At 38.7% G+C, this 27373-nt stretch overlaps 1 protein-coding gene across 5 annotated transcripts in view; it reads left to right on the forward strand.

Annotated features, from left to right (window-relative positions):
- The window catches only part of USP3 (ubiquitin specific peptidase 3), a 129039-nt gene that overhangs the window by 36329 nt on the left and 65337 nt on the right, over positions 1–27373 (forward strand). For 3 of the 5 annotated variants that reach the window (XM_029236255.1, XM_029236252.1, XM_029236256.1), the window contains exon 2: positions 25012–25072. Coding sequence is in view for 1 of the 5 variants with exons in the window: in XM_029236252.1 (XP_029092085.1) it covers positions 25012–25072 (61 nt within the window). In the remaining 4 variants the exon portion in view is untranslated. Of the gene's footprint in view, positions 1–24953; positions 25073–26010; positions 26128–27373 lie in introns of those variants that run through there. The other 2 variants (XM_029236253.1, XM_029236254.1) reach the window with 2 other exon arrangements.

Here is a 27373-nt window from a genome sequence, read left to right on the forward strand (position 1 = left end):
TTAATTGGTTTTATGGTGCAGTATTGCAGTTCTTTTATGAGGGTGTAGAAACTTACCTACGAATGTTTCTTCTACAGTGAATGTTGAATATGAAACAACAAATAAGGTGTGTCAAATTGCTTTACAAATTAGTTGGTGTTGTATTATCTATAATTGTAGGTAGAGCTGTGGTGCTGTAACTGTAACCCCCGCCCCAGGGATTGAAAAAAAAAATGACCAAAGTAAACTCTAGGAAAAGCATACCTCATGAGGAATGATGAAATTACTTCTCCTCATCTGTGGTGAACTACAGGGATAGATACAAAGCAGACAGCACACTTCTGGCTGTTTCTAGGTAAACTCACATCAAATTTTAAAATGGCCTCATTGGTCACATGCATCTAAAAACAGGAAAAGAGTTTATGCAAGTGGCAGATATCCTGTTGTGAGTCAGTCTTGCCTTTGTCAGTCAGGGCGTCCACTTGAGTGTGGAAAAGAGATACAGAAAATTGAGCATCTCTTGAGGAACTTAAGTTAAATTGGAGCATAACTAAGACGCTTGTGCTGATAAAAAGAACAAACTAGTATGTGTAGTCTTCAGGGAGGGGTGATTTTTTTTTTTTTACATCTTTTTTGGAGTATAATTGCTTTACAATGGCGTGTGAGTTTCTGCTTCATAACAGAGTGAATCAGTTATACATATACATATGTTCCCATATCTCTTCCCTCTTGCGTCTCCCTCCCTCCCACCCTCCCTATCCCAACCCTCCAGGCGGTCACAAAGCACTGAGCTGATCAGGGAGGGGTGATTTCTATCCAAGGGCTAGGATGTCATCTTTGCATCTTCCAACGAAGTTTGTCTCTGACATTGCTTTGGGAGGGTGATTTTAGTCATGTGCATGGATTTGTAGAACCAATAAAGCTAGTTTTGCAACTTTATGTGGGTTTTTTTCTTCTGCTCATATTCTACGAGTTGAACCCATTTCATGTGGGCCTTCCGCTTTAACTTCTTGGCATCCATTCATTGATATAGTCTCATGTTTTTGTATTGAGTTTGATCTTGTTCTTGCCTGCCTGTTGTTTCAGTGATTAAATGATTATTAAAGCTGTGAGGGCTTCCCTGGTGGCACGGTGGTTGAGAGTCTGCCTGCTAGTGCAGCTTGAACACGGGTTCGAGCCCTGGTCTGGGAGGATCCCACATGCCGCGGAGCAACTGGGTCCGTGAGCCACAACTGCTGAGCCTGCGCGTCTGGAGCCTGTGCTCCGCAACAGGAGAGGCCGCGGTAGTGGGAGGCCCGCGCACCGCGATGAGGGGTGGCCCCCTCTTGCCGCAACTGGAGAAGGCCCACAGAGGCGAAGACCCAACACAGCCAAAAATAAATAAATAAACAAATGTGGGGTTAAAAAAAAAAAGCTGTGAGTCCTTGACTAATTCATCATCTTGGAGGGTTTTGTATTCTGGCCTTTATTCTCCAGCACTCTGGAATTTCTTCCTTCGTTTCTTTCTTTCTTTTTCTTTCTTTTTGGGTAGCCAGTGTGTGGAATAATGCGGTGACCAAGTATTGAGTCTGATTACATTCTTATTAGGGAGGGAAAAATCTCTGTTTCGGCACTGGGACACTAAAATTAATGCCCTTGCCTTGTTTTCTTTGGGAGTTTGCAGTTACACCACAGTGAAACAGCCTTAAGGCAGCCAAGCAAATTGCAAAAGACCAACATCCTAGGCTCTCCTAGGTAGCAGTACATCCTTGGGAGGTAGTTCTGTTTCCTTGGAGCATCGGTTTCATTATGTCATCTGTTAAAAAAAAAAAGCGGGGGTGGGAGTAATACTTCACATTTACTTCACAGGTTGTTGTTAGGATGAACAAGGTAATTTTTGTGAAAACTTTGAGAAACTCCAAACACTGTTCAAGTAATAGGCGGTATTATAGGTCAGAACATCTTTATAAAGAGGACTCTCAATAAATATCTAAAGCCCCTTAGATAGGGCCTGGGATGGACTGGCTTTATGCTGAATTATGCTTTTCAAGGAGATATATTATTCAACAAGATTAGAGGTGTAAGAAGTAATTATACTTCACAATTAACTTGAGCTTCTTATCTATGGGAAGCCCTTGGTATATATTATTGTATATGTTTTATAATTGTGTACCACAGTGGTTCTCAAGCTTTTTGTCTTCAGGACCCCTTTGCCCTCTTAAAATTATTAAGAACCCAAAGAGCCTTTGTTTGTACAGCTTATATCTATTGATATTTGCTGTACTAGGAATTAAAACAAAAAAATTTAATATATATTTATTAAATCATTACAATTAGCAATAATAATTCCGTTACCTGTTAACATAATAGTTTGTATAAAATAACTATACTTTTCAAAGCAAAAAAATTGGTGAGAAGATTGGCATTATTTTAATTTTTGCAACTCTGGCTTAATAGAAGACAGCTGGATTTTCATATCTGCTTTTGCATTCAGTCTCTTGAGATATCACACATCATGTAGCTTCTGGAAAACTCCACTGCATGCTGGTGAGAGAATGAGGGTAAAGAATAAAAGTAACATCAGTGTTATTTATGAAAATAGTTTGAGCTCATGTACCCCATGCAGGGGTTTTGGAAACTCTCAGGGCCTCAGGATCACACTTTGAGAACCCACTTGTATACAATGATAGTAACAGTTAAGGACACCTGCTCTGATCAAAATAGCTTTAAAATATTAAAGAGTTCCTTAAGGCCTTAAAACTAGCAACATTTATGTCTGTGTGGAGACTTACAGAGTTTATAAAATGTATTAGCTGGGACCATGGGGTCCAGTAGTCAGTCCCTTGCTCTCAGAAAAGTTACAGTCTAATCTAGTTGGGGAGAGATAGGAAACTAACTGGTTAGAAGATTAATCCATGTTGTGGTTTAAGGTAAATGTTGAAAATAGCAGTCTCCTAATGAGGTAAAAGTTGATTTATGTCTAATTTTGCTAAAGGCATTCTCGTATTTATTTATTTATTTATGGCTACGTTGGGTCTTCGTTGCTGCACGCGGGCTTTCTCTAGTTGCAGTGAGCGGGGGCTTCTCTTGTTGCGGAGCACGGACTCTAGGCGCGTGGGCTTCAGTAGTTGTGGCGCGTGGGCTCAGTAGTTGTGGCTCGTAGGCTTTAGAGCGCAGGCTCAGTAGTTGTGGCACACAGGCTTAGTTGCTCCGCAGCATGTGGGATCTTCCCAGACCAGGGATTGAACCTGTGTCCCCTGCATTGGCAGGCGGAATTTTTTTTTTTTTTTTTGCGGTATGCGGGCCTCTTACTGTTGTGGCCTCTCCCGCTGCGGAGCACAGGCTCCTGATGCACAGGCTCAGCGGCCATGGCTCACGGGCCTAGCCGCTCCGCGGCATGTGGGATCTTCCCAGACCGGGGCATGAACCCGTGTCCCCTGCATCGGCAGGCGGACTCTCAACCACTGCGCCACCAGGAAAGTCCCTAGGCATTCTCATTTTAAATGAAAAAATTTTAAATAAAAGAAACTAGGACATTCTGTCAAGGTTTTTGTTAAGTGCACATATCAGAGGTTATTTTCAGAAGCTGGAGGCTTGGGCATTTCATATTTATGTGGGTAAAAGAGTTAAACCAGTGGCAAAATACTGAGGAGAAAACCCAAATTGTTTAGAAGGATGCCCTAAACACAACTGTTTTAATAACTAAGGAAAGCCAAAGACTTCAAGCGTTTGGGTTAAGTAGCCGGTTAAATTGGAGATATTTTAATAGCATAGGCATGAGAATTTTTCCGTGATTAATTCTTCAAAGAGTTGAGAAGGCCTCTCTTTTTAAAAATAATTAATTAATTAATTTTTGGCTGCATTTGGTCTTCGTTGCTGCATGCGGGCTTTCTCTAGTTTCTGCGAGCAGGGGCTACTCTTTGTTGCGGCCCGCGGGTTTCTCATTGCTGTGGCTTCTCTTGCTTGCAGAGCACAGGCTCTAGGCACAGGGGCTTCAGTAGTTGTGGCTCTCAGGGAAGTCCGAGAAGGCTTCTTAAAGTTTCTAGTACATGCTTGCCCTCACGTTACCTAAGGAAAGTAAGTGTAGGGACTTCCCTGGTGGCGCAGTGGTTAAGAATCCACCTGCCAATGCAGGGGACACGGGTTCGAGCCCTAGTCCGGGAAGATCCCACATGCCGCAGAGCAACTAAGCCCTTGCGCCACAACTAATGAGCCTGCGCTCTAGAGCCTGCGAGCCACAACTACTGAGCTCACGCGCCAAGAGCTTGTGCTCCACAACGAGAAGCCACTGCAATGAGAAGCCCGTGCACCGCAACGAAGAGTAGCCCCTGCTCCCTGCAACTAGAGAAAGCCCGCGTGCAGCAACGAAGACCCAACGCAGCCAAAAATAAATAAATAAATACATTTATTTTAAAAAAAGAAAAGTAAGTGTAGATTAAGTAAATGTTTTGTAGTTTGGGGTGGATATTGGAGAGAAAACCTTTTTTGAAGATCCATTTAGTAGGATGGTGTTCTGATTATTGATTCCTTGTCATTGGTAATAAATCTGTAGTTTGTGATAAAGCTTGCGATAAAGGTGAGAAATCCCGTTGATGGGATGATGAGTTATTTTGTATCGTATTTCTCTCACAACCTGAATCTAAAGAAGACTCTTGTAAGCCCAGTAGACTAAATTTTCTAGGTAGGACCAGTCATTTGTTCATCATAAGGTCAAATGCGTTTACTGCATTTTAGTAATAACTCTGTATGAAATATTTATTAAGTGCCTAGAGTGTAATAAGACACTCAGTAAATATTTGCTTAATGAATGAAGGAACTTTCTTCCACTTGGATGGTGGCTGGAATGGCCTTAAACTTTATGTTTAAAATAAATGGAAAGTAAGTGAGCTTCTCCCCAGAATGCTTTCACCAGTCCTCACTTCCAGCTTTTAGTCTGTAAAGTAAACTTTGACTGGATTGTGAGCAACTGACCATCTGCAATGTTGTTACCACAACGAATTTGTATTCGTTTGACATTCTGTGTTTATAGGTGGGCAGGTGGCCATTTTTAGTAGTAAATGTGGATGGGGCAGTTAAAAGTCAATGGACAGTTGATACTTTTTTCACATTAATTTTGAAGATTAACATTTGATTTTTATATGCTTTTCTGAAGAATTTAAACTTTTTTAAAAATAATATTTGTACGCTTAAGTCAAATGTAATTGTTTTTCTGGCAGTATCCACCCCCAGTCCCAGCCCTCAGAACCTTAAAGCAGCCTAAGCATATTTCCAAAGTCTCTGAATAATTGGTAGTACATGTGAAGGACCTGGAATTTAGAATGTGCTCCATGTGTTTGTTTGAAGAGGCTGCAGTCTAGGGATTCAGCCTAACATTTTGCTGTTGTGAAGAAGTTTTGACACATGGATCAAAAGTTATTTTCTGATGGTATTCTTAGTAGTATACAAAGACTATCCTTCTTGGCCTAAGCAGGAGAGAGGATGGGATTGATGGGAGAATTTGAACTCTTTGTTTCTGTTTCTTGTTATTCATTTATCCTCAAAATAGCTCATTCTCATCATTCTTTGCTTTTACAGCATTAGCCTTAGGCTCTTATACCATCCTACTTTTTCCTCTTTGAAATTTATGCAATTTCCTTCTTTACTGGAATATAATAGATTAATTTTGGATCCTTTAAACTCAATTTGGTAATACTTATGTTTTTCTAGTGTTTGTAGCTCAGTAAGCAGAACAGTGAGTAATTTAGTTTGTAGCTCATTGAGTAATTTAAATTCCTGTTTTAAAATTTAATTGAGTCCCTCTTCCATCAGGGAGTAATTTACAAATATCAGTGCATTTCCCCCAACCTACTTTGTTTTTTCTTTTTGAGCTATTTCCCCTTTCTTGAGCCGTATTATATATTTTCCTTCTTTGAAAACAAAAATTCGTGTCCAGCCTGTGGGTTTCGTGTTCAACCTAGGTATCCATATAGACTTGGGTAGTAGTTTATTAATGTTTGAAGTGGAAAATATATACTGTTTAATGTACCTTAGTGTTTTATGTTTATTCATAGCGCCTTTAAACGTGAGAGCAACTGCATTCTAGGTGTTTTAATAGAGCTTTCCTGGACAGATGGCTTAGGAGGAAGTACTTAGATTCGCAGCAGGGGCTAGTACTTTTTGGAGCGTTTATTTGTGATGAAGCTTACCTTGATTGACAGCTTAGAATGCTGAGAATACCATTAACAACAGGAACAGCTTGTTCATCTTACCTAGAATTGTTTTGTGCCAAGACCTCTCGAGATGCTCTGTGATTTGTTAGCAGTCTGTTTGAGAATGTAGGTAAGAGTAGGTATCTTTCACAATGAAAGGAAATTTACCTAAAAATTGTTCATTGCAGTTGTATCCTGAGATCTTTCCGATTGTTGAATGATCTTTGGCTTAGAAATTTGTAAACAGAGATCATCTTTTAACTGCTGTGAGTCTGCAGATGTTAGTATATATAGTAATTCCAGATGTTTTCTCATCTATGAGTTTTACTCAGTAGGAGGAGAGCTGAGAACAACATAAAGTAACTTCAAAGCAGTTGGCTAGCATTTAATCCTGACTAATTTAATTAACTACCCATCCTTGTAGTTTTTCCTGTTTCATAGATTGTGAAACAAACAAAGATTAACAGAGTTGCTCAAGATGCTTGGGGGCATTAGAGATAGCCCAAAGTTTAAAATACCATTCAAACCATACTTCTGGCTTGCCTTTGTAAAAACAGGGTCTTTATTTTGTCATCTAGTCACTTACTGCTTGATAAGTTAAAGGATTATAGATAGTTGGAAACATACTCTGAATAATTCCTTTGAAGATTTTTGATGTGAAAGTACATTTTAAATTCTACCTTTTGAAAATAATTTTAGATTTCTGTATTTTTTTTTTTTTTTTTTTTTTTTGCGGTAGTCAGACCTCTCACTGTTGTGGCCTCTCCCGTTGCGGAGCACAGGCTCCAGACGCACAGGCTCAGCGGCCATGGCTCACGGGCCTATCGCACTCTGCGGCATGTGAGATCCTCCTGGACCAGGGCACGAACCCGTGTCCCCTGCATCGGCAGGCGGACTCTCTCAACCACTGTGCCACCAGGGAAGCCCTAGATTTCTGTATTTGATTAGCCCTTCCTCCCCCTGTTTATTGATTAAAGTGCCACCAAGTTGGAACTAGATTGTTAGTACAGTTGGAAGAACACTGTTTTTGAACGTCTGAATTTCGGTTCAGGTCTAATTTTTTTGTAGGCTGAAATTCACATTACTTTAGTTCAGATATCATGAGTCAGCCTTCTCACCATAGCTATGGATAAAATGCAGTTAGCTTTCGGTTATTACATAAATGTGCTTCGCTCTCGAAGTTGCCCCCTCCCATTTTTTCATTTTGTTTCTGCTGGAGGAGATTCTTTTTGGAGGTGGGTTTGTTGTGGGGTGGGAGAGGGAGAGAATTCTTAAGAAAGGGAACTTTGCTTTTGCCTCTGGTAGCTCAGAGGTTATTTGAATCTTTGCTTTTAGGCAGGGTACTTTGTTGATTCCATCTAGTTATATTCTAAGATTTTTCCAATTATATTTCTTGTAAAAGTTAATTATAGTTTTTAGACTGCAGGGCTTAAAACAGATTTCCCTCCCTTCTTCCCCCCCCCTTCTTAAGACATACTGAAAATTAGGTATATATGTGTGCTATTTACAGATACATAAAATGCAGATAAGCTTAAGATGGCAGTTTCAGATTTTGAAAACTGTTGTTGAACTTAAACTTGGACATTGGAAAATGAAGTTTGTAGTTGTCTTTGTGTTTATCTAAATACTTCACCATTAATCGATGCTAGCTAATTAGATTTTATAAGACTCTTTGAGGAGGGAATTGAGAGTTTATTTTGAATATGAACCAGCTTGTGTCTTTGAAAAGATACTATAACCAACTGGAGTTTTTCTGGAGACTTTGTACTTTAGGATTGAATAGCTCTATCAGTGGGCTGTTTTCCATTTTGAGTAGATGTTCTTTCCTGATATTTTTTTCTTTGTTCTAGCTGGGTTTAAGGCAGCCTTGTAGAAATCTGCTTGCCTGTCTATCCTTGACCTGCCCTGAAGACTCTGAATTTTATGGACTGTTCTTATACTATTTTCATCACCAGGAAGAGCAGGCTAGTGATGAACTGTCGTGTTCTTGCGGGTTTAATTTAACTGATTGTAGGGTAGTACACTTGTTGATTTAGCTTCTTTAAATCTTTGTCCTTACTGACCACACTCAGGTTTTCTTTTTTAAATAATAGATTATTGTCCATTCCTTTGTCTTGAACATTTGTTGTACAATATTGGGATGGTAGGACTTTGGTCCAAGTTTGTAAAGATCCTGCTGAAATTTCTAGGGAGCAAGTTTTTTTTTTGGTGATGGAATGTTTCCTTGGGATAATTGATAGTTAACATGTTAGAGATATATTCTAATATAATATTTTTGAAAAATAACTTCTATATATAACTTAGACACTCTGGGGCCGCCATTTATATTATTGATTGAGTGATTTGTAAATTTTAGTGTCACACAGTAAAATTGAGATTAACTCTAGTTTCCATTTGAATTATTTTGAATGTTAATTGTGAGCTGTATTAACATTGGAGAAATTGTTTGCAACAACTGGCTCAAGCTTCACCTTATGTGTATGAAGTAGCTTCCAAAGCTCAACGTTCATGCTGTGAGAATTTAATTCTAATTTAATTTAACTGCATCGGTTTCATTTCAGTTATTTCAGGTGTTTTGTTTGTGTATAGTCTTTTTAGAAACTCATTTTAAAAATATTTTTCAGGCTTTTTTTCTTTGAATAATTAATAGAGATTTTTGCGGAAATATGGGTCCGATTTTAAAATTGTACCTATTGGTTGTAAAAAATTTCCAACTCTTGGTTTGTGTTAAATAATTAGAGCAGCTGTCGGAGTTTACAGATTCCTATTTTCTGTAATCTTGGGTATCTAGCCCTTTAAGCAGAGTATAAGTATGTGCCCAGTTTGCTTTTTCTTTCCATTTCTTCCTAAAAAGTCCTGTTGATTTTAAAAGAACAGTTTCGCAGCACACCAGTAAATACAACTGTTGTAATTTCACACACCCCCATCCCCAACTTTGTGCTTTAGTGCTAACCTATATTATATACCATAAAAACTAGGAAAAGAATTGTACAGTGCAGATATTAGACCTCCGCTCTGAGTAAAGTCTTTGATAATAAGAGGTCCCTTAACCTCTTAATTGTTTCATTTATTTATGGGAGGGAGTGCTTCCTATAAAATATATATATGCATCTTTTCTTATCTTGCATACACTTTTGTTTTGAAATAATAGTTGTGTGGTGTCTACATTTATGACTTGATTCATTTCTTTTGAAAATCTCTCTACTGTTTAACCATGGATTTGCTTATCAGGTTGCTGGCAAAGGCGTGGAATTGCATCAGATCTTGCTATATTAAATAAATGGAATATTGGATGCCAGAATTTTTCTTAAGTGATTCATGGCTTTTGTGTTCATTCTGTGTACAGTCAACTTCGTAAGGAAAGTTATTTTTGAAACAATATAAACCCCGGATAATTTTTCTGTAGTTATTTGTGTCTGGTCTTCCAAAGGCAAAAGTGGCCCATTTTGACTCTGATTTAATAATCTTCTTTGACTTCAGCAGTTCTAATCCTTCTCCCCACTACCCTTTCCTCTCATTTGGAGGTAGGGGCACAGTTTCAGTATTTAGCTGAAGACTGTAGAATAGGTAAAGCATAATAGCATCATTAGGTGTTTTTCACCGAAGTAGGTCTGAACAAGTCTGGGTTTGTGACAGAATGAATAATAAAAAAATGTATTCAGTACATTACAGTTTTAGAGAATATGTAGTTTCACATACATTATTTCCATATGCTGTTTTCATTTGACATTGAAAACTGATTTCAGAAATGCATTTTAAAATACAGTGAAATGCTTTAGCCAGTGAGGGGACCAGTCTTAGGATCAGAATTTGCCTCTGTGTAGGAAATCAGCAGGACCAGATGCCCTCTCTTTTCTGGCTCTGTAGGTATCTGGATCTGTTAACATAGATGATAAATTTTGGCCAGCTTTGAAATTACATTCTCTAGTAGAGGACACGTACCATTAGCTCTGCAAATTAGCCTTGTAGTATACAGGGAATTCAGTAGGTGCCTGGCCCCAAATGATAAAGTGCTATTGTAATTTTTATTTCATGTAATAGATTATAGGCATTTTTTTTAAAGATTTAAAAAAATGGTTTAGGCAACTTCATGAATTGATATGACTGTTATATCAATTTACCTTTTAAAGATTAATTCATGTTTTCAAAAAGTAATACGTGTACAGTTAAGTCGTACAGTGTAGTATCAAAAGGGTTAAAGTAGAGCAGCAGCCTCCCTCCCCTCTCCTCTCAGCCCTTCTGTCCACAGACCACCACTTGCAGCTCTGTTTAGCTTTCTCTGTCATGTTTACCTACATACTTCTAAGTAATACACTGTTATTTCTTAATTTATCCATTTTAGGTATCATCTCTTGATATCTTGCTATGGTAAATGAGGACATTAGTGTTTGCATTACCCTCCCCTCTGCCCCTCTCTCCATTTCTCAATATAACTAGACTACAGATTTTGATTAATATGGTGATTACTTTTTTTCTTGTCTGGCATTTTATTTTTCTTTGAGTTAATAATTGCCTTTTTTAAAAAAAATTGCTTACTTTGCCTTCTGTACATTTTCTCCCAAATGTAACCTATAAATCTATTAAATGTCTATGAATATTATTTTCCAAGCACTTAAACACATAATGTCTTAGTATTATTTTTTCCTGAAGTTTTCCTTCCCAGAGCTCTCTCGCTCCCATCTGAACTGACTGTTCTCTAGCCCTACTCGACAGTTTTTATCCTGTGATTCCCTTGCTATTCTTTTGTATTAGATCTCTCATTTCCTGGATCCCAGGTCTTTCTCTTCCTTGGTTTATTAGACCATTTTGCTGGGGTACATCATCTAGCTCCCGTCTCAGGAGAGGCAAATTTTTGATCCCATGCAAGTCAGACACTTTTATTCTACCTTTATACTTGACTGCTTGGGTGACTATAGACTGTTAGAAAAGATTTTTCTCTTAGAATTTTGAAAGCAGTATTCCTTTGTTTTTAGGCTTCCAGTGTTGTTGAGAAACCTGATGCCTTTTTGATTACTGTTCCTTCATATATATCTTTATGTTCTTTCTCCTGGAAGCTTTTAGGATATTCCTTTTATCCTTGGTGTCCTGGAATTTCAGAATGATGTGTCTTGGCATGGTTAGTTTTTTTTTTTTTTTCTAGTGATGGGTACTCAGGGAACTTTTTTTTTTTTCCACACACACACTGTATTTTATTTTTACATGAGATAAATAGACTGACACCAAGCATTGTGAATGGATGAGCACAACAAAAGCAACAATGATTGCAATTGGTACTCAGGGGACTTTTCAATCTAAACATTTGAGAGTACACTCATCCTCCCATACTTAAATCTCCTAGTTTGTACTTTTTTCTTTGTACAATTCCTATTAATTGAATGTTGAGCACTGTGGGTAGAACCTGTAATTTTCTTATCTTTTTGTTTCTTTGCCTTTTGGTTCTAGTTCCTGAGGTATTCCCTAGGTGTTTTTTTTTTTTCCCTTCCACGCTTCTATTGAATTTTGTTAATATTTTTAATTTTCAAGAGCTTTTTCTCATTTTTCTGACCATTGCTTTTTCATACATCCTGTTGCTCTTTGTTGTTTTATAGTATCTTCTCTCTTTACTCCTGGATTTTAGAGTTTGTTTGTTTTGAGGTTTTTCTGTGCTCCCTGCATTGTTTCTGTTCCTCTGAGTTCCTCTTTTTCTTTTCAAAATGATTCTCTCAGACTAGAGGTTTTCTTCAAGGATCTTGTTTTATCTTTGTCTATATTTTCATGTGAGAGTGAGGCACTAAAAAGCTCTGTAAGTGAGCGAGGCTTGTCTGTAGTGGGCTTCACTGTAAGGTTGTGGGCAGGCCACCTTCTTCTTCTTCTTCTTCTACATCAGGATGTAGTAAGTTCCATGAGTCTGTTGTTGCTTGCAGCCCTTGACCCCTTGCTCTCAGTGCCACCCTTACCTTTGCTGTCTGCTGTGCCCAGTGTCCCTGAGCCCAGAGCTGCCTCCTGTGTGCACTCTTCTCTGCTGGCACTTAGGCTGCAGCTTCCTTCATGCTACTAAGATCAGTACTGCTCCTCCAGCTTCTTCCTGACTCCCAAAAATGTGTTGAAATGTGCTTGTCTCAAATGATCTTTGTGAGTTCATGTCGATTTAATTTCTTTATTGTCATTTTAGTGAGATGTTAGGATGGAGAGGAGGTAAGAGAGAAATTGGTCTGCTATGCTTAATTTGGTGTTTATTTTTAAATGAGATATTTAAAATCCAGCTTTTAGGGCAAAACAGTGCTTTGCCCCATCAGAAGTGGATCTTATTAGTCATCGTCCAGAGAGTTAAATCACTAAAACTGAAATTTTGCAGTACTGTTCTTGAGTAAAAGTTCAAACTCAGATTTACCTTCCCTAATGAACAGAGCAAAATATTGTCGCTATTACCTGAGTCAGCAGAGAGAGCAGATAAGCCTGGGGGTTTGACTCTGCTTGGGAAGCCAAATACAAGCCCGAGTTTGGATATGTAAAAGAAACATTGAAAGAAAAAGTTGTAAGGTCACTTGGACCACTGCAATTAATATCTTGTAATACTATTACTGGATTAATTTATCATCCATCAAGAAAGGGAAGTTACTGCCAGGTTTATAGTACTGTTTGGCTCTGCACAATGGTAATTTAACCTTTTCCCTTGTGTTTTAGTAATTTAAAAAAATGTTCTTAATTGGAAGTAAAGAATAAAATTTCTTTAATCTCAGAAAGCCTTTTTATTTTGATGTAATTTCACACTTAAAGAAACATTGCTGGGCTTCCCTGGTGGTGCAGTGGTTGGGAGTCCGCCTGCTGATGCAGGGGACATGGGTTCGTGCCCCGGTCCGGGAAGATCCCACATGCCGCGGAGCGGCTGGGCCCATGAGCCATGGCCACTGAGCCTGTGCGTCCGGAGCCTGTGCTCCGCAACGGGAGGGGCCCCAACAGTGAGAGGCCCTGCTACAGAAATTCCCATGAACTCTTTACCTAGATTCATCAGTTGTTAACATTTTGCTACATTTGTGTTACACCTTTGAACCTTCTTTTTATGCACTTCCCCCCCCTCCCTGCCACCGAGTAATTTGCAGACCTAATAATGCTCCTTCATCCAGAAATACTTTATTTTTTTTTTTCCCCAAGCACAAAGACTTTCTTTTCACTAAGCACAGGGTATTGGTCAAAATCAGGACATTTAATAACTGAGATAATAGTATTATCGAATGCACATTCCATTCTTAGATTTCTCCAGTTGTCCCAATAATGTCCTTCATATAATGTAGCTATTTCCCTTTTCTGCCCCCCACATCTAATCCAGGATCATGCATTTCACTTAGTTGTGATAACTCTATAGTCTCCTTCAGTCTGGAACAGTTCCTTATCCTGTCTTTGTCTTTCACATCTTGGTATTTTTGAAGAAAACAGGCTAATTATAGAGTGTACTTCAGTTTGAGTTTTTCTGTTGTTTCCTTATGATTAGATTCAGGCTGTGCATTGTTTTTGTAGGAACACTGCAGAAGCAATGTGTATTCTCAGGGCATCAAGAGGTATATGAGGTTGGTTTGTCTCATTTTGGTGATGTTAACTTTGATTATTAAGGTGATATTTGCAAGGTTATTTACTGTAAAGTTACTATTTTCCCTTTGTTATTAATTTGTAGGAGATGCTTTGAGATTTTATGTATAGATGTCTTATTCCTCATCAAACTTTCATCTAGTAATTTAGCATCCATTGATGATTCTTGACTGAATCAGTTATTACTAGGATGGTTGCAAGATGTTGATTTTCTGACTTATTTCTTCTAAGTATATACAGGGAAGAGCTTTCCTTTCTCACCCACTTGTTTATTCATTTATTTTATTAACATGGACTCATAGATTTTTATTTTATTTTGTGACATTCTGTTATTTATTTTGAAGCTCAAATTGTCTTAGATTTGGCTAGTGGGAGCCTCCTTAGGCCATAATTTTGACATGCCCCTATTGTTCTTGGAGCCCTTTCTTACTTTCTGGCATGGCAAGGTGCTCCAGGCTCATCTTGTACTCAGCCTGCCCCAGTCCTGGAATCAGCCATTTCTCCAAGTAGCCATCATTCCCTTTAGTGGGGAATAAGGTTTATAAACTAAGATCTCTCAGCAAATAGGAGCTAAGAAATATAAATATATATAAATAAATAAACATGTCTATATTTGTGTGTGTGTGTGTGTGTAACCATGAGTCCATTTTGATACCTTTAATTCCAGTTCACTACAGATCTAGTCTTGCCCTCTCTGTATTTGTAATGCCCTTCTCTAACAGAGAGAATCTGGTTCCCATTATCTCAGCATATGTACTTGTTTGCCCCATGCCATAATCAGAGAAAGTGGTTCTAAACTGCTAACCCATAACATTGCAAAGAAAACTCCTTATAACTAGAATTCACTATTTGTTTACAGTTTCTTTTTGTATACTCACAAAATATGAAGTGTTATGTTCAAAAGTTGTTTGGGTTATTTCCTTCCCTTTCCTTCCGTCTTTTAATACACTGATTTATTTGATTTACAGTTAGCTTCGTTTGTTTCAGTTTGATTTCCATTTTAGTTTTTTTTTTTTTTTTTGCGGTACGCGGGCCTCTCTCTGCTGTGGCCTCTCCCGTCACGGAGCGCAGGCTCCGGACGCGCAGGCTCAGCGGCCATGGCTCACAGGCTCAGCCGCTCCGCGGCATGTGGGATCCTCCCGGACCAGGGCACGAACCCGCCTCCCCTGCATCGGCAGGCGGACTCTCAACCACTGCGCCACCAGGGAAGCCCTCCATTTTAGATTTTTTTCCACCTCATCCTTGCTGATTTTATTTTACTTTTTGAGTATATAAAACATGAGTATCGTTCCAAAAGTTAAAGCCATACCAAGAAATGTTACTACCTAACCCTTCTACTCATTCCTATCCACCCCATGTAGACAACCAATTATTTTTATCTATCCTTCCTGTTTCTTTTTATAAAAAAAAAAGCAGGTACATGAGTATTTTCTTATTTTCGCTCACAAAAGGTAGCAAACTAAGTATACTCTTTTGGAATTTGCTGCTTTCATTTAATAGTGTGTTCTGGATATCACTCCATGTTTGTAGAAATTTTACTTATTATTATTTTTAACAGCTTCATAGTACTCCATTTGTGATGTGTCACAGTGAATTCAAACATTCTCCTAACTTTGGGCATTTAGGTTGTTTCCAGTATTTTGCAGTTTCAGATAATGCTGCAACTAACAGCCTTGTACAAATATATTTTTGTATTATTGGGTATCTTCAGGGAAGATTAAAAGTTTTAACGTTTTCATCATGTGAGCAATAATGTGTAAGTGATTTTATAATAATACTTCAGACTATTTGTCTGCCTGCTCTTATCTTCCCATCTACCGTGATCTTACAAATACGTTCAAGGCTGTGGAAGTGAAATACTTTATTGTAATTATATTTCTGTCTGGGAAACCTTGAAATCAGAGAGCTGGAAGTGGCCTTGGAAACATTTTTAGTCTACCGAGTTCAGGTTCATTTTAAGCAGTTGACTTTTCCTTTTACATACTCGTCAATGCTGTTTTGCCACCTAAGTACTCAGACCCAGCTGTTGTAGTAGTTTTCTCTTCTAATTTAATTCATGTTAGATTCCTGTGTCATACTGTTAACTGGCTGCTCCCTTGGGTTATAGAATGGCAGTAGGATAAGACGGTTATACATAGGATAGAAATAAGGATTTGGGCATCAAAAGACGGTTATACATAGGATACAAATAAGGATTTAGGCATCCATTTTCTCCTACGGGTCTCAGCGCATTAGTGAGTAGTATAAACTCAGAGGAGCATCTTGGATTCCTAGATAATGCAGCTGGTTGATGACTTCCAGTCTTTTGTTCCAACAAGTGGGCATTGGAGTAGAAGGGCGACCTCCTCCTGCATTGCTAGATAACCAGGTAAAAAGATTGACCACATAGCTTTCCATCAGAAGGGCCATAAAAGGATTACATATGTATTGAGATAACAGATCCCCTCAGCCTAAGGGTGACTGGAGCCTCCAAACAGATCACTTCTGGCCCTTCGGTGACTCTTCAGTTTATGTGCATGCACCATACAGATGTTATCATTTTCCATGCATGTCTTGACGTGAAAAAGATTAGGAAAGTTGGCTAGAGCAGTCTCAAGATTAGCCTCTGAGAGCCAAGGATGGTGCCCCTTAAAGAGAGCCAGGTAATCCTTATTTATCTTGGATAAAGAAGAATTGAATTATTTAGAGTAGAATACGGGAATAGTGGTTTTGAGATTTTTGAAGGTCGTTTTTTACAATATAGGACAACATTAGGAGTGATGTTTTGCTCAAGAATTAGGTTGTCTTATGGTAATGACAGCACACCTGGATTTAAACTATTAATGGGATACAGAAAGAGCCAGTCCAAAGGATGATTGCAGCTTAGTTGATGACAGACTGCAATGTTCTTACTGTCTTACTGCCCCTGTTGCAGAGGGGATAGTCTAGTCTTTGGATAGTTTTTGATTCCTATGGAGTAGAACCTCTCAAAGGGTCTCATCCTCACTTCTACTAAACAATGTCAGCCATTCCCACGAGTCGTTTGACAGGGGTGAACGGTAGATGCTGTATCGCTGATACCCCTCCTTCTACAAGTAGTGTTCTGATTATCTATTGCTGCCTAACAAACTATCTTACATCTTAGTGACTTAAAACAACCATTTTATTTTTCTTGTCATCTTGTGGGTCAGGAATTCAGGAGGAGCTTGGCTGGGGCTGCCTCAGCTGGCGTACCTGAAGCTGGAGCATCCACTTCCATGATGGCTTCTTAAGTCACCTGTCTTGTGCCTCTGCTCCTGCTCTGTTCCTGTCCCTCCCCACGCCCCCATGCCCCATGGTGTCACATTCTGCAAGGTCTCTCTGTCGTTTGGGTTTCTCACAGTGTGTTGGTCTCAGGGTGATTAGGCTTCTCGCGTGGTGGCTGGCTTCCCCAAGAGCAAGCAAGAAAGAGAAGCAGCTGTCAATTTCTTAAAACTCAGACCTGCAAATTGGCACGCGGTCACTTCTGCCATTTTCAGTTAGTCAAGGCACTGCAGAGCCTGCCCAGATTCAAGGAAAGAGGACATAGACCTGCCTCTCAATGGGAGGAGTGGTCATCTTTAATCTATCATAGGGCCGTTAAGCAGAAAGGAGAGAATGGTTGTGAGAAATACTGAACTGTGACTTTATCAGAAAACTGATCAGAAATTTACTTATGTAATGACTCAGGAGAGATTAACTGACTGCCAGCCTTGAATAAGAATGGGACTGAAGCCAGAGGAGGAAGGTGGGAAAGATTCTCATGGGGCAAAGCGGAAAGGCAACTGAGGTAAGCTTTACTTCATAGCTCATGCTTGGTCTCCTCCTCCTTCAGTATCTGGACCTCCGCTCAGTCTCCTGAGCTCTGCATGGGCTCACGTCTTTAGCCCTGGGCGCTGCCTGTTGCTTTGTATGAGAATTCTCCTGTTGCCCTGCTCCCTGGGAACCCAGCGTGCACTCCCAGAATGAGCCGCAGTGCCGGGGGTGGGAGGTGGCGGTATGGGAACACAGGCAGTGATTTTGGCTACGCTCAGGCTGCTCTGGCACCTCTGGCGGTTGCTTAATATCGCTGGATTTCTTCTTTTCTGGACTACGTGAAGGCTCAGTTCCTGCTTTCTTTATGTGACTTTACCACTCTTTTTCCCCCGGTGATTTCAGAGGATTCAAGTTGAAGATACAAGAGGCTTCAGAACTTTTAGCATAGAATAGGCTCATGAGTATGTGGTTCAAAGAGCATTTATGGTATAAAGAAGATTATACGCCTTGTTCTAAGAATGTATCAGTTGGAGGGTAAGCTGGGTTAGTCCTGGAGTATATTTCTACTTGTATATGTACAGGAATATTTATAGAATTTTTATGATAATTCTGCCCTATCCTCCAATTTCGAGAGGAATAACACTTTTACTATTGATACTTCTATGGAGTGTGTGTGTGTGTGTGTGTGTGTGTGTGTGTGTGTTTTGAATAACAGCTGCAAATATTTTTCATTGATCATATGTTTACACACCCGTAGAGTTGTAATCTAGGATTTTGGTGTCACTTATCACTTATGCTTAATAATTTAGAATAAGTTTATTTCATTAGGACAACTTTATATTACCAGTATCTTTAAATTTAAGACATTTAAACTTTATTTTTGTTATAAAAGAAGTAATGCTTTCTGAAAAAATTCAAACAGTATAGTTGAAAGTAGGTCCATGTGGCTCTAATCCCCCATCCCATTCTTTTTACATGACGGTTAACAGTTACTATGTACCCTTCTAGACTTCAAGCAGTTTATATACAGGTATATAACGTATACACAGAAACACATAGTACATAATCTTTCTAAAGCAAAAATGACAACCTTCTGGACTTACTGCTCTGCAACAGTCCACACCTTCAAATACTGAGTTTGAGTTCCAGTTCTGTCACTTAACAAACTTAGCAAGGTATATAACTTCTCTGTGCCTCAGCTTCCTTATCTATAAAACAGGCCAATAATGGTACACATCTCATTGGACTGTAGAGGATTAAATGAAGTAATATTTATAAAGTGGCACAATAAAGTGCAATAGTGCTTGGCACATAGTATGTACTAGATAAATATTAAATAAAGAACTTGCTCTTTGAAAAAACACGTTATGAATATTTTCTTATGGGTTGCTGGTTTTTTAGTGTGGCACTTTAAAAACTGTGTTGTTGGTAGGGGGTGGTATTCTGAGTTTTACTATTGGAGCAGCATGTTTGTCCACAGTGTTTTTTTTTTTAATAAATTTATTTATTTATTTTATTTTTGGCTGTGTTGGGTCTTCGTTGCTGCGCGTGGGCTTTCTCTAGTTGCGGCGAGCAGGGTTACCCTTTGTTGCGGCGCGTGGGCTTCCCACTGCAGTGACTTCTCTTGTTGTGGAGCATGGGCTCTAGGTGCACGGGCTTCAGTAGTTGTGGCTCGTGGGCCCCAGAGCGCAGGCTCAGTAGTTGTGGCGCACAGGCTTAGGTGCTCCACGGCATGTGGGATCTTCCCGGACCGGGGCTTGAACCTGTGTCCCCTGCATTGGCAGGCGGATTCTTAACCACTGCGCCACTAGGAAAGCCCCTGTACCATGGTTTTGAACAGCGATTCCACACACTTTCTGACCTCGCTGTTGCAGTGAGCTGCTGTTACTGACAGGCAATGTGCTGGGAATGTGTTTGCCTCTCAGGAGTTGTGGGAGCAGGAAAGAAAAAGCTGAAGGTTGTTGATTTAGAAAATTATACTACACTAGCAATTAATCTTTTTGTTAAGACAATTAGGAGGAGAGTGGAGTTGGAAGAATTTTATCTATAGGGAATTATATGATTATTTAATCTATTTTTTGCTTTGTGTTCTTTGAATAATTTTATAATTAGAGGGGACATGCTCATCACCTAGTTTTTATTCTACAGTGAAGAAATAGACTCAGAATAGTAGTGATGTTCTCAGTTCTATAGCTAGTAATGATAGGGCCAGGACTAGAATCCTAGTCATTGGATCCTCACCTTTCTGAATTCTTAAGAAGCTCAAGAGCCTCTCTGCCAGTTGAAGCAACTATTGAATAATGGATGCGCTATAAATGGCTTGCCTGTCAGCGCTGAGTGCTTGAACTATTTTGCCTGTAGAGACAGTGACCAAGTTGTATCGTAAGCACTAGTGCATGATGTTTTATAAAAAATTCAGAACTTAAGGAGAATTGTTGATGGACCTTGAATACCAAATGTATTCTATCTTTTTAGGTTCTATGTAGTGAATAATAAGGCTATTGAAGATCGGTGGGAAGAAATTTATATTCGCTGTGGATGCCATTTTGCCTTCTGAACACAACCTAGATATTCGTGTGTAAATAGGCCCCTTTAAGCCCAGAACTCCCTAGTTTTCTTTAATTTATTTTTTTAATTTATTTTTGGCTGTACTGGGTCTTTGTTGCTGCACGCGGACTTTCTCTAGTTGTGGCGAGTGGGGGCTGCTCTTAGTTGCGGTGCGCGGGCTTCTCATTGCGGTGGCTTCAGGTGTTGCAGAGCACAGGCTCTAGGCGCGCGGGCTTCAGTAGTTGCGGCTCACGGGCGTAGTTGCGGCTCACGGGCTTAGTTGCTCCGCAGCATGTGGGATTTTCCCGGACCAGGGCTTGAACCTGTGTTCCCTGCATTGGCAGGTGGATTCTTAACCACTGTGCCACCAGGGAAGTCCCCTAGAACTCCCTAGTTTTCTGCCCTTCTTGTCTCTTGGTAAAGGAGCAGACTGTTCTTTCCTGCATAGGAGTAGCAGGGAGTAAAACCGCTTTGGTTTGTAGATCAGTTGGATGCCTTCCCTCTGCCTTTGTGCTCCATCAGTTGTCCCTTCCTAGTTTCCAGGAGGGTTAAGGCTTTTGGGGGCTTTAGGAAGAAGACATGAATGCGAGCATGTTTTAGAGGCTGGGCCTACTTCACCTGTCTCCCTTGCCCAACCTGTGTCAGAGCTTCTATCTTGTGGAAAATGGCCCTAGCTTAGGAGAGGATCGACATTCTCCACTCCCCGCAAAGGGGTGCTGCTGCCAACTTGCAGAGCTCGTGGCTGAGGGTAAGGACAGGGCCAGAGGAGAGTTTTGAGGCTATAGCAGCAGGAGGAGAGTGAAGGGAGCTGGATAGTACCAGCCCCCCAGGCTGAGATGCCCAGGAGCTGTGAGAGGAAACCCGAGCTCGGGGTTGGAAGAATCTAAGCGTATGGGACAGATTGCTGGAGGAGAGTAACTTTGAGGAAATTTCATAATCTGAGTGAAAGAGGACCAGACTTCTGTTTATGACATCCAGTGACCCTGCTGCGGCCATGTGTAACAGTGTGAGAAATATACTGCATGCCTTCCCTGCCATGATGTCACCTTGAAGTGTAATTAGGCATAATATGAAGAGCCCTTATAAGTTTTCAGACTTATCTTTTTGAACTCCTACAAGTTTCCAACCTTATTAACCTCTTTCTCTCAAGTACCGGCATTTAAGATTTAAAAAATAAAAACCCTTCATTTTAATATTTTTATGTTCTGCTGAATAGATAGTATATTTATAGCTTAAAAACATTTTTATTGACTGTGTATGGTTTTATTTTATACACACACACACATGCATACACACAATATAGTATTTCAGTTTTGTTATGGTTCTTGTAGAGTTTTATAAAATAGCCTGCAAACCTCTAATGCAGTTTCCATGGGAAATGTGTTCATCCTACAGATAAACTTGAAACCCATCTGTCTATAAACTGAGACTACCTTTTATAATAAAGTGTGTCCCCTTAACGTGATTAAAATAAATGAATTTAAGATTATTGCAGGTATTCTTTTACTCATGCTATGACCTGTTCTATTTGTAGCAATAATTGAGAGTTTAATTTAAAGCCAGTATTTTTCCTTCTATTTTCTAATTGTCTTGGGTACTTTAAAGGTTTATAATTTGGATAAGGTATATATACACAGAGTGAATATTCCCCAAAGCAGTGTAATAAATGGCTTCAGAATGCCCCATAATACCCTTTTCTCTGTAGTTTCCTAGCCTTCAAATGTTCTTCTGGTGTGAAACTATTAAGCCCTCAGAGAGTACTGTCATTTAAATAGCCAAGACCAACTGTCTTATCACATGTTAAGTCTTAACTTTCTTATTGTAAATATTCATGATAAAAGAAATTTGATTTCTTAACTTAGAAAGTGAGGTCTTTTTTGAGATTTAGTAAAAGGCACAGTCACTTCTTTCCAATGTTTTTGAAAGTCAATACTATTTTATTTCCTTTTATTCTTTCTCCTCATCCCTGTCTTAAGCACCTATTTATTTAATCAAGATATAATTCACATAACATAATATTATTTACTTATTTATTTATTTATGTACATGCCATGTGGCTTGTGGGATCTTTAGTTCCCCAGCCAGGGATCGAACCTGGGCTCTTGTCAGTGAAAGCACCGAGTCCCAACCACTGGACTGCCAGGGAATTCCCCAAATTAACCATTTTAAAGTGAATAATTCAATTCAGTGCATTTAGTACATCTACAACTACCACCTCTATCTTGTTCCAAGACATTTCATCACCCCAAAATAAACCCTGTACCTATTAGGCAGTTATTCCCCATTTCTTCCCCTCAGGCTTAGGGTATCTTTTTGAAAATCTGAAATTAAGAAATTAAAAAACTGATAAAACTTTATGAGGTAGTTGAGATTTTATAAGGCTAGGTTTAGAGTACACTGTTCTAATTCAGTAACATGAAGAAATGCATTTAATATACTGATAGTGGAAAAATTAGATCACAAAATTGTATGTACTTTTTGTCCATACACACACTTTACAGCCATCGGGGGAAAAATGAACATTTGGTAGGAAACACACCAAAGTAACAGTGATTTTGTTCTAGATTTTTTTTTTTTCCTCATTCAAAGGAGGGGGGGAAAATCTTCCCATAATTACACAAAAAACAAAAACCTGTAAATGACTAAAAACTTGGGCCTAAACTTACTATTATAACATAATTACTTATTTCAGGTTAATACTAAACTTCTTCCAGATTGAGTACAGTGTTTCTTAGTATTTACTAAAAGAAAAAGGTTTGCTGGAGGAATAAAACTATATAATATTTGTAGTTTTTTAATCCTTCAAGTTATATCGCAGACCAGGAATATCTGTTTCAAGTAAACTGTGTTCTAATTTATTTTTCCCTTTAAAAATATACTCTGTAGGACTTTCTTTTCAAACTATAAAAATGTCATATTTTTGTTGATACAAATCAAATACCACAGGGGTGTACAAATAAAAAGCCAACAGTCTCCCTTACAATAGTCTTCTCATGTTCTTGCCTAAAATAATTGCTGTTAGCAGTTTGGCATTCTTCTTATTAGCCTTTGTCATGTGACTTACATGCACATACAATAAAATTGGACCCAACTGAGTAAAAAACTAAAATGCCTTCAGGGTGGCCCTAGCAGTTAATGTAATGCCCTAAGGAAAGGTAAGGCCCTTGGCTAACTGGAAGGGGATTTTTACCACTGAAAGTTTTCTCATTCAAAAATAGTTAGAGCCCTGTGCTGGGCAGAAAGGCAGAGGCCCTTGGGCAGTATATCACTGTACTCTCCTATTCTTCCTTGCCTTCTCCTCCCCTCCCAAATGTAGAATGAATGTATGTCAAAGATTTATTTAACTCATTAATAAGGGAACCAGCAGGATGGTAAAGCTGATTCCAAGAGCATTTGAGGAATTGAGTGAATGCAGACACTGAAGAATGAATGTTGAAGTAAATTGCTAGGCTAGATATAAAACCCATTAATGTCCTGCAGGGTAGGAAAACCATAGCCCTTGGAGTCTGCCAGACAGATATTATCTCTACCAAATAAAAATCTACAAGTTCACTTGTAAGTTCATAGAATTTGGGTCCTAATCAGTAGTAAACAGCAGGTCAAACAATGGTATTATAATTAAATATCTTTGGGATATTCATTATTCATAATGAATATAATATTCATTATATTTTATTATACATTGAAAGGGCTTATAGTTCTTGATTCACTTTATTTCCAGTTTTGGCTAATTTTTCTTAAAAATGAGAAAGGCCAATTGTGATGTATGATTAGACAGGACCAATATAATATAGTAGGGATCAGATCTTGGAAGAGCTTGGTATCTTAAACTAAGAAATTTAAACTTTGTTTCAACAACTGTTCATTGAGCATATACTGTGTACCAGGCAGTGGACTTATTATAATCCTGAGTGTGTGGATGTGCTGCGGTGCCCCTCTCTTGGCCCCTAGGAGACTGACTAGTGGTTCTCAAGTGGTTGTATTAGGGAGTCACCTGGGAAGTTGCTTTTCTCAAAATAGACATGTTCTTTTGTCCTTCTGTACCCACCCCAATGTAGATGTCTCTGCCTGAGTAGAACATACGTGTTTTGAAAAAGCTTGTTCCAGGTGATTTTTATATCCCTTCCCTTTTAAAATCATTGTTGTGTTTATTGGGCTTAAAATTGAATAGGTAAACGGCAAGCAAAATTGTAATCAGTATTTTAAAAGTTTTCATACCCCTTTTTGCCTGCCGTGTCCCTGTAATACTCAGACTAAAGTAATTAATGTCCTGATTATACCCTCAGCAAGAATTACATGCAGTTATCATATTTAGAATTATATTTAATGCATTTGAGACATTAATTTGGGAAGAACTGGGCTTATTAGTCTTCTGAATTGTATCCTTAGGTTATGCCTCTCACTAAATAAACTAAAGAGTTGTCATTTATAGTAGTATATGATCTGTATGGTAAAGACCTGTGATTAAAAAATTAGACTTAAAATGTTTTTTTAATCTTTTTTTTTAATGTTTTGTCTTTTTATTTATTTTTTGGCTGCGCCATGCGGCATGCAGGATCTTAGTTCTCCAAGCATGGATGGAACCCGTGCCCCCTGCATTGGGAATGTGGAGTATTAACCACTGGACTGCCAGGGAATTCCCTTAAAAGTGCTTTTGATGAGAAAATAAGACTGTCCTTAACTTGTCAGAGCCTGTTGAAAAACAAAAAAGGAATAAGTAATAAAGGAGAAAAGTGTTTAACCTGTGGCTAAACTATTTGAGTTGAGTCCGCAGTTAATATGAGCAGTTGCTGTGGACATGCGTTTAGATTCTTTCAGTATAACGTTAATTAGGCAGCCGTTTTGTGTAAATGCACTCACAAAGCAAGGATTTGTGATTTCAGTACACCTAAGCAGCCATGGAATTTATAACTTAATCACAGGATGTGGTATTACAGATTAGGGGAGAAACTGGGAAATAACGTGATACAATTGGCATATTGTGTATTTTTCTTTTTATTAGTGTGCCGGTCCAACAAAAGCCCCTGGGTCTGTTTGACTTGTTCAAGTGTCCACTGTGGAAGGTAGGTGACATGCTTATTACTTCACTACCCAACTTGCTTTTTTCAGTTTACCTTTAAGCTTTATGTCAAAGTTTTATTGATTTGGATTTATTTAGCACCGTTGTTTAATTATAGCGTGTACGTAATTCTCTGTAGGGCTTCTTCCCTCTCCTAATAGAATCCCTTTGTTCAGTGATGGAACTGAGGAAAATCTAGGGGGGAAAACCCCTTTATATTGATAGAAGAATTAATTTGATGATCAAGACAATCTACTAGTAATATTTGATTGACATGTGGCCAATTTTGTTTCACCTGTTACCTACTCTTCCCTACCTTTACTGACTTTTGAATCAAATCCCAGATATCACATCATTCTTCTGAAAACAAAACAGATAAAGGAATTCCCTCGAAAATGGTCTCACTGTGGAGTTCATTATTTATGCTAAGATGTACCAAATATATCATTGTTCCGTTAAGACATATTTGCATTCTAGGAACTTAACACTCCCAAACCCAGTTCAAGCCTGAGCATTTCCTCCCAGTTCTTGGCTTCAAAATGATGTTACTTAAATACTTTAGTAACTCTTTCTTCTAGCACAAACTCAAATAAATATCAAACTTTGTGTGTCTGGTAGTAGCACATTTATTTCTGTGGCTCTTTTAGCTTAGAAAATCTGCTTTGAATTTACTTCAGAAGTTAGTAGCTTAGCATCAAGGAGGTGGGAAATCATACTGAGTCACACAGGCTGAAATCTATACTGTATTTATTTGGACAGTTTCCCCATCGTTATTCGTAAACCCTCATTGCATGAAGAGAGCATCTTTGTTCAGTTAACTTTTGATTTTTCACATTTTCAGTCCTGGAATTGAGTCTATTTTTCCATGTACACTTAAGAGTACTTTTGGAAAATGTTAACTGCATATCTTAATTGTGGTTATTGTGGTTTTGAAATCTCTAGGATTTGGGGAACCTGAAAATACTTTGTACAGATAACATTTTTTTTAAAAAAGAAGAAAAGTAGAAGCACTTAAATTCTGCACTTGAAGAGACAGATTCCTCTCCTAGATTTTGAGAGGTGAGAATTATAATGCAATAAAATTTATATAGTTCTATCCTCCAGTTGTCTCATAGTGCTTTACAGCCTAAATCTGGAAGGTCATATGTCAACAAAAAGACCTGACATACTCTCAAAAAGTGGAGACATTAGTGTTCTTAACAGCAAGCAACAAACAGTTCTCTAAGTAGGTATTGGAAAAATAAATTGAAAATTTTCTAGGCTCTGTAGGTAGTGAGTTTCCAATTGTAAGCAATCTTAAATTTGGAAATCTGACATGGTTTCAGAGAAATATAATTAAGTAGATTACACAGATAATGAGAGTAACCTGCATTTGGATCTTCATTTTACATAGCTGATTGGCTAATTTTCTTTTGCCATGTAATCCTGGGTGTTGATTGCCAAGAATGATGATTTTCTTAGTAATTTAGACCACTTGTATTTAGGGGAGTCTTAAACTGAATATTCTTTCAAACTAGGAAATGTACTTTATCAGTAGTATATTTGAGTTATATATTGTATTGGTCTTCATGACACCATCCCTTTTATTTTTCCTATTTTTTGTGATTATTGTTAAAAAATCTGTGACATGTATATGGACACTTTTCCTTTTTAGACCAAATTGGTTAAAATCTAAAACTGGATGAGGGAAATATTTATTTTTATGTGGTAGTTTATACATGACTGTTAACTTCTGACATGTATTTGAATATTAGCCAAAACATTGCTAATCTTAATGTTAGCAGTAATACACTTCTTACTTTATCACTGACATTTATTACAGTAACCATGGAAATATCTAGTACATTTGGAGGCTACAGTATGGTGGCTAAAGGAACTATATGTACTATTCATTCATTCATGCATTCTGAGCCATGGATTATTTAATCACCTAACAACCCATGAGATATAAGTACTATTATCTCTGTTTTATCGATGAGAAAACAGAAGTAGAGAGGTTAAGTAACTCACCCAAGGTCACCAGGCCATTATGTGATAACGCCTGCTAAAACCCAGGCTGTCTAATTTTTGAGTTTATACCTTTTTTTTTTTTTTTGGCGGTACACGGGCCTCTCATTGCTGTGGCCTCTCCCGTTGCGGAGCACAGGCTCCGGATGCGCAGGCTCAGCGGCCATGGCTCACGGGCCCAGCCGCTCCACGGCATGTGGGATCTTCCCGGACCGGGGCACGAACCCATGTCCCCTGCATCGGCAGGCAGACTCTTAACCACTGTGCCACCAGGGAAGCCCTGAGTTTATACTCTTAA

The sequence above is a fragment of the Monodon monoceros genome, unplaced genomic scaffold (genome assembly GCF_005190385.1).
Source record: "Monodon monoceros isolate NGI ecotype Baffin Bay Population unplaced genomic scaffold, NGI_Narwhal_1 Super_Scaffold_21, whole genome shotgun sequence".
In the NCBI taxonomy this organism is placed as follows: Eukaryota; Metazoa; Chordata; class Mammalia; order Artiodactyla; family Monodontidae; genus Monodon; species Monodon monoceros.